Source organism: Amblyomma americanum, chromosome 4 (genome assembly GCF_052857255.1).
Source record: "Amblyomma americanum isolate KBUSLIRL-KWMA chromosome 4, ASM5285725v1, whole genome shotgun sequence".
Lineage (NCBI taxonomy): Eukaryota > Metazoa > Arthropoda > Arachnida > Ixodida > Ixodidae > Amblyomma > Amblyomma americanum.
The window spans coordinates 120370233-120380430 of NC_135500.1; the positions used below are offsets into that span (position 1 = coordinate 120370233).

Below are 10198 nucleotides of genomic sequence, written 5' to 3' on the forward strand. Positions count from 1 at the left end.
AGCATGCTTCGTAACCTTACGGACTACAAGTTGCGCGAACTTCTAGACCATGTAAATCATGTTTGGAAGACGGGGCACCTACCACCTATCTGGATGTCATCCATGCACCAAAACCAGGCAGACCAATCATTTCACCGGTGAACCTCCGCCCTGTATCCTCACTTCCTGTATGGGAGAGATTGTGGAGAGGTGCTCACTCGCCTGGAGTGGCTCCTAGAACACGGTCACCATCTACCCCCTACACTCGCTGGCTTTCGTAAGCATGAGTGCTGTCAAGTTGTTGCTGCACAAATATACACAAAGGCATACACGTATACAGTCCCCAGCGCTGTCCACTATTGTAGGTATGGACATCAAGGGTGCTTTCAACAATGTCTCCCACAGTGAAATCCTAGCGAAGCTTCAGGGTCTGCCTATTCAGCTGTACACAAAATTTCCTGACCAACTGGACAGCAAGACTCTCTGGCCTAGATAATCATCCCTCGCCAACCGTCCCCATCAAACGGGGCACACCCCAAGGCTCGTCTATCCCCCACCTTCAACTTGGTAATGGAAAGTCTTCCGGCTAAACTTGCTGCCGTTCCCCATCCACAACATACCATCTATGCAGATATCACGCTCTGGTGCACCCATGGTAACAAAAGGGCCTGGACATTATTCAAGCCTACGCTGTCGGTGTGGGGCTCGAATGCCCACCTGAAAAATCAGCCTACATTGTTGCTCTCAACCACAAGACGAGGGCTGCTAATGCCTACTGCTTTCTCATTACGTTGAAAATTGATAGCTTCCCTATTCCACGTCAAGCACATGTTCACGTCCTTGGCTTGATCTGGCAACATGATGGCAAAAGCATGGTGTAGACATCAACAAGCCTACAACAAATAATCTCCACCACATGCTCAAACAAACTACCTGTTCCGGCCATGGACTCAATGAACACGAGCTCCACAACACTGCTGAAGCAACAGTGTTATCATGAGTCATATATGCTTACCAATACCTTCACTTGAAAACTCAACAAAATTGAAACAGCCATCCGCAAATGCTTACGCACGGAGCTAGGTGTCCCGCTATACGCAGCTATCTCGTTCAATAAACTGCCTTGCACAACACACCATAGGAGAAGACTGCTGCGCATCAAGAGGCACAGCACCACCGCTTGACCACTTCCCATTAGGGCCGTGCCAAACAAAAACACTTGGATACAGCACATTGCAGCTTCCACCAAACCTAGATTTTCGACAGCCGAGAGATCTTCTATCCCACGTCACCATACTGTCTATACCCTGCAATATGGACCCAGAATGGGATTCGGCACGCCAAGAAGCAAGAGCATGTCAGCTCTCACGGTCCTGTCCATAAGGATAAGCTGGCTATGCACTGGAAACATTGAAGAAAAAGACTGAAAGAACTACGACACTCCCGCTGCCTCGTTCCTTCCCTCCTCCAAATCTTACTCACCACGAGTCTACTTTCATTAGACAAGAGCAAACAAATTCTCTGCCATGTGACTTGCACAACCACTGCATACTCCCAAGTGCTCTGGCCACCCCCACTAAAGCATGTGGCACCAACCCTTACAACACACACACATCTGACCTGCCCACATGCCACGCAGTTGCCGCATTATCTCCAACACAGATTCCTGTCCATCCAGGTACCCATTCTTGGGAGAACTAGGCCACTCCTGTTGCACTCTAGCCAATACTGTGGCCGCGGCTCGTTGCCCATATCGCCTAAGTGTTGGGCTATATAGGCTCAGACTCAGACTGCAACCCCGGACTGGGGTCGGGAAATGTTTTCTCTCTCCTTGCTTTGCACAAAAAAAGGAATGAGGCACTGGTCAGCCCTCGATTACAATTTCCTCAAAGCTCTTGCACCAAAAATAGGCCCTAACCTACTTTTTTCTTACTACATACAATATAAAAATGTGTTAAAGCTGCTCAACTATTTTTTCTCCTCGGAAGCTTTTCACATGACCTTGAAAGGGACCTGTAACAGGGCACGTCCTTTTGTCTCAAAAAATGAATTCTTTAAATGCGGGTCTTTGTTTGGAAAAAGGCCCTGCAGAGAAATGGACAATGAATATTCGCTTCAACACTTGGTGTAAACATGACCTGCAGTCCCATTCCAATTTTGCATTTTCTGCTGTAACGTTTTTTGGGGAGCAGCATTCAAGGCCAGAGAGCACTGATTTGGCAAGATAAAGCCTGTTTTATTGCGTCCATGTATGTAAGATTCCAGAACACAACACAAACATAATTGATAATTTTGTTGCACCAGGAGACGTACACAAAAGTGGTGCAGAAAGCAAGTCAAAACTGAAGTGACTGGGGCGACACACTACCCGATTATCATCACAGACACTTGAAGGAATGTCGGCAACTATTTTCATTGACAGTGAGCATGTGCTGTACAGAAGCACACACATCGAAATACCTATAGTCGTGTGTGGTGTAAACGAGCTGCATGAGGCTAAGTGGAAGCCCGTAAGATTGTGTACTAGCTAAGAAACATGACTAAGTGACAAGCACAAAACACAAGAACAGCACACTCGATGAGCATAATAAAAGATTCGCTGCCGCCTTGCGTAATGGAGCAGACCTCTGTCATTGTGAATGTGCCCAAAGTGAAGTTACCGATGGGAAGGACACACACAGCTGTCCCACTTGAACAGCCATGGACTGCAACACCAGAGATAAACAAAAAGAAAACACATCAACCAAACTTTTTTTTTCCAACATCTGGTGATGCCCAATGTCACATCTAGTTGAAGTAGCTGTTTGAAATAAAAGACTGAAAAGCTGCTCCTCGAAAATAAGGAAGCAAGCCAAAACATAGATCCATGCACCTATTATCCACAGTTTCACAATTAAAGAACACGTCGGACTACAAGTCACACCACATGCATACCCTCTGGACAGAACTGCATTTTTATCAGGCATCTTCAAAGCAGCAAACATAAGAATTTGCCTTTCTTGAGAAGTGGAAGCGGGCATCAAAGCAGACGCACATTGCAAAGGGAGTGAAGAAAAGTTCTGTGCAGAACTTCAGAAGCCTGTGCTACCAGGCCAGATTCAAATGCAAGCACACCAATGTTCCATTTCTCGAATGTGTAGCTCAACATAACTGGTTTCTGATGCACAGCTACAATAAAAAGTTCATGGAAAGCAATATTTCATTAGTGTCTTTCGTGAAGCCTGGAACAGGTATATTCAACCAATACCGAGTGTGCAATTTTCACAGTGCACCATCAAATCTCAAGCAATGTTCTTTGGCTGCAAAGAAATTACATTTTTCTCCAAAGTGACATTCCATAAACTTTTGACAGCAGGTGCAAACTGCAGGATCCGTTCGTGCAAGATGGTAAATCGTGCAAGTTGCTCACAAAAAGTTGAAAGCAAAGACCGGAAAGATTGTGTTTAGTGTATAGGCAGTGCTTTCATTTGATTCTGACCTGATGGTATATCTGTGATACGAAAGTCGCTGGTTCAATGAAGAAACAAGTAGGAATCCAAATTCAGGAATTTGCAAACTCAAAGGCACCAATCCTGCACTCAAAGATTAGTTTCATCCTATTCTCGAAATTATCATCAGACCAAAGTCCAATATCAAGGATAGCAGAATCAGCTACTACCCTGAACAGATGCAACCAAGAAATCTGTTGCAAAACAAAAGTCACCCCTGATGTCAATGAACAAATATATGGACACCTTGAGTGCTTCCAAACAGCTAAAAGAACAGACAGGCAGTCAACTGCACCTCTTCACCTTGTTTACAGTATCATGAATTCACCGCAGCAAAGCTCTACTGCACTACATATAATAAGGTGCCAGAAACCGTATGCGCAGGTGAATGGACTAGATGTGAAAGAATATGTGCACCTATTTGCTATAACACTGTGGCATTAAAAAGTGTAGCAAGATGTCTCAGCTATACATCTTTGGCATGTGAGCTAGGAAAGGTAAATATGAAGCTTGAGCCGTATACTGAGAAGTATGCTAGTGTAGCTAAGACAAAATACAGACCTTCTACTACAAATGCCAAGTCATGCATATTTCATAAGGTGGTGCATGATAGGTCAGGCAACTACCTATGTTAAATAATGCCATAGGCTGTTTCCACACAGCAAGACTGGTGCGCATACTGAAAATAAAATCTGGTGGTATGACACACGTAAATATCCACAACAGTAGATTGTTCCATCACCAAGCTCTTCAGCACAGTAATGTTTATATAACCACACACAGACAGTACGCCCTCCCCAACTATTGCCATTGGCTCCAATTTTTTTTTTGTTACATGTTACACAGCGCCAATTTCAACATATTAATATCAAAGGCACAGAGTGAATGAAAACATAGTAATCTTGTAAAATCTTGGCCTGCTTGGATGCTGCTCAAGTTTAATATGTGCACCAGACCTGTCCCTGATGACTGAGCAGAGCATCACACCTGTGCCATAAGAATTAATTGGGATCACTAGCACAGTCAGACCGCAGCAAAATAGCACGTGCAACTCCTTTGTCATGACAGACTCGAGGAGGAATTTAGTTCAACCGCTCCAACAATGTTCACAAGACCCACATGCTGGGCACTGCATAAAGTGAAAGCCCAATGGCAGTTAATCGTGCACAATGCTAACTGCACCCATGAGCACACAACCTGAAGGGAGTCGTAGCATGAAATGTGCTGCTCCGAGCCGTCAGCATGTTGAAATACATGCAAGCACACCTACAGCTCAACATATCTGTTACCACATCACACATGCAAAATGTTAGTTTCTTTCCACTCCATGTTACAAAACCTTCACTCAGCAAGTTTCAAAACAGCTGAATTCAAACTTGACACATTTCTGGGACAATTAAAAGATAATTTCTAAGAGATGTCTGGAATGAACAAATGAGAAAAAGCCTTTGCAAAACTTCTGTTAGCTCATTATTTAGTTTTTTTCAATCCCTGGCCATCCAATGTGATGTCCACGATGTATGTGTGCCACCGAAAACACAATGTAACCACTGCCCAGTATTCTTGTGCACAAGCACATAATAGCATGTCTTTAAAGGTCCCATCCAATAAAGAAAACATAAAATAGGTGTAACAGGACTGCATGCGACTGACCAAGAGTCCTATCATCCACACCTTCCACGGAGCATGTAACACTGCACCTTCCTACCTATTGGTTGCTAAGAGGGAGTGTCTCGGGCAGTGAAACACCACATTATGACCGAAGAGTTTTGCAGGGTTCCTCTCAAATGTTCTCAAAAAAGTTGTGCACAAACACTGTTCTGTTTCACTCCAAACAGTATACAAGAGGGCACACATATGCTTTCAAAAAATGACTAACCCGTTTCACAGACTGCAAGCAGCATTAACGTCACCCTATTACTCTCTTCCACATTCAACAAGAGTAAGCCCAGCAACATTCAACGGTTTACACCTAAGAACAAGCACTAGTTGCGGATTGTAAAATTTCATATCAGCTGGCTGTACCAAGCTTGCTTAGACTGGGTTTTGTTTTTTCTTGCCTGCTGCACAAACTAAAATTTCAACATGATAGCACTTTTAATGCAGTTAGAGGAAGAACATAGATTATATTGGGACCAAAAAAAAAAGGACAAGAACAATCAGTTAAAAGATAAACTATTTATATATGAAGTTCAAAAAAATTAACAGCTCACAAGATAAGCACCAATAATCATTTTCGTTCCGTCAAAATCCTTGAAGCATGCAGCTATGTTATTTATATTACAGTTGCTGTAGCCTTTTAACACTGCGCACAAAGTATGACACCGTTCCGGTATTTTTGGAATAATACAAAAGACATTAGAAACAAAGCCACATGCACCTCCCTTTATGCATGAGGACATGGAGAAAAAAACAACAGCAGAAAGAACGGAATGTATACAATGCAGGAGAAAATTTTGGTAATGTGTCAATTTTCTCTAAACATAGTTGACGTGCGGCTTCCAAAAAGATGCTACACATGTCCACGTATAGTTAAATTACATTTTTGAAAAAATAAATAAATCTGCTATCCTAACACATACGGCTAAAAAATTGAGCTTGCACAGAATATAGAACATGACTAACAGTAAACCAACAACTAAGCGGACAAAAGCAACCAACATTAATTAAGCAAGCACAATTAAGTTACTGTATAAAGTTAAAAAAGCATGCAAGAATATCGTCAAGAGCAAAAACCAAGACACAACCAGTCTTGAACTGCCAATCTACTTGTGCACCATGCCTAAAATTCGTTTTCCTTCTATTCACATAGTATTCTCAAACAGCTGACCGACAACAAATATTCTCTTCGGTTCATCTCTCAACAGAACAAACATGTGACATGAGAAACATGCAATGGAGCTTGTGGCACTATACAGGTAGCATGCTTAGATGACACGTATTTCCAACAAGGAAGCAACAATTAAAAAGACCCAAGATATCTTTGCCAGCACTGTGCAAAGTTTCTCTCAATCTTTCACTACCTTTTGCAGCTCGCAGCTTATGTCAGAATGGCTTCTGCTATCCTGTGTCTCCACAATTGGCCAGTTTTTTGTGCAACAAAGAGGATGTGCTGTTTCATGAGCACATCAGTGAAAGGTTAAAAAGACGCAACAAGAAGGTTCGCTACATAACGTGGGCACAGTTTGTGCCTTGTCAGACTTTCTCTCCAGCACTTTAGCAATGCTTAAATGAGAGGAAAAGCTTCATAGAGAAGACAGTGGCTCAGACAAGAAGCTTCATGAAATTTGTAATAACTTTATAACAACATCCGTATAACACGGACGAAAAAGCTACGTGCTATGTTCTGCACTCAGATGCCACTTATAACAAAATTTGTTACTCTGAGCTGGGCAATGTCTCACACAGAGGCAAGACTTCACTCATTCTGCATAAACCCAGATTTACAAATAGTGCTGCCTTGGTTTATTTGCAGCACAAAAGGCTACTCTTTGCATAAAAAAAAAGAGGAAGAAATTTCAAGAAAAAAATGAATATGAAATAGGCAAAGTAGCACCACATATAAAGTTAACCACGTCATAACCACACTGCTTATTTCAAAATATAGAGAGCAATTTCTAAAGATATGTGAAGACACTGCACTACTCTGGTTAATTAATGCAGTGCCTGGAACGACAAGGCTATCATTACTAAAGCCAACAGTATGTCATTGTTTACAACAAGTGATTGAGATAAACAACCAACCATTCAGTACAGTCTAAACACGAGCCGAGCCAAAATTTGGCAGATGGTGCTGGTTTTGTCATGGCTAGCACTTAATTATGGAGTAACACTTACGACTCCCACGTCAAGAGAACTGCTGAGTGAGCAGTGCAACTTGTTTGTTCTATAACTTGCGACTAACAACCGGTTTATGCGACCTAAGTGAAGAGAAGGCAAGACTTCCTTTCATTTTGCGTTGGCATTCAAATGCAGTCCTACCTGGCACCCACTGCTGGTGCCTGCATCACTGGCAGTGGAGCTGCTCAGACAAATGACTGTGCACGCTCAGCAAGGAATAATCAGTGTGAAACCTGTCAAACAGTAGCCTCGGACGGAAAAAAAATATTCATGTCTCTGGACCTTGGCTACACAAACAGAAAAACTCACTCAAAAAGGAACAGCTTAGTAGTCACCGATGTTTAAGAAACAATAGATGAAGCACACCCTGCCAAAAGCAATAGGACCTGATAAAGCACAGGTAGAAGGCAGATGAAGGAACTAAAATGCAGTTTTTCACTTCATTTGGCATTCTGATGCTGTTTGGCAGCAGCATCTAGGTGCCTTATTAATTACTTATTAATAACTGCACATGGTTTTCAGCAGGCTTGCAGATTAATGAAGTAAAAAAAAATATCACCTAGATGCTTCTCTTCACAGGAACCATCAACAGTGGCTGAGTATGCAAACTTTCTTGTTTGTCACCTTTGGTAAACTGAAACACGTTAACAGGCACCGGGTAATTTGTGGCTTTCAGTATTGCTTTCACAGTAACACCACCCCATTGCGCTATTAAGCGCAATTCAAGATTCCGCACCACAGCCCTAGATTAAACATTGGCCTTAGGCCAAAAAACAGTGCCAACAACAAACCAAACCCACAATTTTCTTTCCATGCAGCTACACATGGTCAAGCTCTTCAAAACAAGCAATATCTTGCTCTTCGACTAGGCTTTCGTCCAAGATGTCATCCGGTGGTTCCTCTTGTCCGTTGCTCACACAGCATGACACATCAAGCTTTGCCAACTTTATCTGTTCCGGATACAGCCAGGGCTTGTAGCCAGGCTGATGAGCCTGCTTCCAGTCAGTGTACTCGAGACAAGCCTTTCGCAACTTCTTTGCCATCTACAGTGATCAAAAGCCAACATACACGAATCCAAGAATCAAGCTCCTATGCACAATCTCAACATGTTCAAGGCGACTAATACCATTATATGTGGATATATTTGCATGGTACTCACGTTTGGGGCAAAGATTTTCGTGAGTTTGTTCACAAAGCACGCTGGGAGTGAACCTATGCAATGAAAGTTTTCGACGTTACTTTGTAATGCAAACACAAGAGAGGAATTGTGCTACACGAACCAGTAGCACAGAATTTTGCACAATTTTACCTTTTGGATCACACTGAGTTACATAGGTTAGTCTCGAACCAGAGCCTCCATCCGGCTGAATGACAAGGCCAGTGAGATAGGACACAGCTCGAACAAAACCCTTCTTTGGTGGCACAGACTGAAAATAGCAAGGCAGAAGCACATGTTAGGGCAGTAAACAGACTCAACAGCAGCAGATCATAACGTAAAAATATTTATACACAGTACATACAGAGATGGAACACTAGCTCACACATACCTCACACAAAGGCTAGACAACATCTTTTAACAGTAACGTCTTACCCTGTGCTTCTGTTTAAACCACTGATTTCAATGATACGTCACAGAGGCCAAAATTAAGATTACCTCATGGTAAACCGAATGGTTGAGGATCAGAGACTCTTTCTCTGTTTGCAGCCAGGATCTCTGGAGAACAAAGTCCCTATTTTTGAACGGTGGCGGAGACCGCACTGCGCAGAAAACAGGCCATGTTGCAAACAGCAAAAGCACAGCACTGCTATTCTATGTAGAATACTGCCATCACCTGCGTAATAGCCAACGTCATTGTTGGGATTCAAGAACCCGATGTCGTAGCTCTCCAACATGTACACGTCCCACTTCTTTCGGTACAGTGGGTCCATCAAAACGTCAAACAGTAGAGCCGGAGTGACATCCTTATACACCGTGTGCAGCTGAAAAGACACGTCACGAATGCTACTTCCTCGCCGGGTGGACACAGGAGATGAAAGCATGACCACATAATTTTAAAGCTAATCTGCTTACCTTGATCATCTTGAATTCAGTCTGCGGGGTTGACTTAGTCCACACCGTGGTGTCTTTTTTCTTGTACTCAACTTTCCAGCAGTCATGCTTGTCGGCTAGAACCCTCAGTCGTTCAAAATCTCCGTCATCCGCCACGCGAACTTCACCCACATCCATGGTACACTTCTAGTTATGAGCAGCAGTCAGTGATAATCGCTGCTAAGGAAGTTTGGAAAAGCACAAATTGACCCGGTTCATTCGTGTTCGATTCTCGATTGCGGAAAGCCGATTTTGGTAGCAGCCATGGCTTGATGCCAATGGCGATAAGAGCTGCGATGGGCGTTGCAGGGCCACATTCCAGCCATTCCAGTGGTGAAACCGCAAATCCGACATGCTTAATTTCTTTGCGCGAACATATGTGTAACTTACAAAGTCGAACTTATTTAAGGACCTGAGCGCTTCACCAATCACCTCGAGTAAAAGCGGTGGAGCTGCACTGCCGACGCACCTTTCCAAGCCACCGCCCGCGCTGTGTTACGAAATATGTGACATCGTGATTCATGTTTTAATGTCACAATGTAAGCAGTACTTGGCATGCCCCAGAAGAGTCCTAAAGCTGGTTTAGCTGAGTGTTTCACTCTTATTTCTGCTGGTATGAGGTGCCCATGGTCAGCATGCTCCTATCAGCCTGCCATCAGCTTCTGGCACGTCCCACAAAACACTGTCTGTCAGTACAAATAAAGCCATGAGCGACTTATGAAATTTTACTTTTGGCTTGATTTTTCCACCAATCAGATAACCTTCGCTTGGTTACTTCTACCCGCTTAAAATCTACTTTCCC

At 43.2% G+C, this 10198-nt stretch overlaps 1 protein-coding gene across 2 annotated transcripts; it reads right to left on the reverse strand.

Annotated features, from left to right (window-relative positions):
- Positions 1-2194: 2194 nt before the first annotated feature.
- LOC144128292 (START domain-containing protein 10) lies at positions 2195-9666 on the reverse strand. Of its 2 annotated transcripts, XR_013313770.1 has the most exons (7): positions 9379-9666; positions 9140-9287; positions 8962-9065; positions 8617-8734; positions 8467-8519; positions 6276-8350; positions 2195-6232 (listed from the first exon to the last, which is right to left on the reverse strand). XR_013313770.1 is itself a non-coding variant. In XM_077661597.1 (6 exons), exons 1-6 carry the CDS (start codon positions 9532-9534, stop codon positions 8126-8128), a joined length of 804 nt encoding a protein of 267 aa, XP_077517723.1. In that variant the 5' UTR covers positions 9535-9666; the 3' UTR covers positions 2195-8125. The 2 variants fall into 2 exon arrangements, 1 of the variants encoding a protein (XP_077517723.1); XM_077661597.1 differs by having other exon boundaries at positions 2195-8350.
- Positions 9667-10198: the final 532 nt, after the last annotated feature.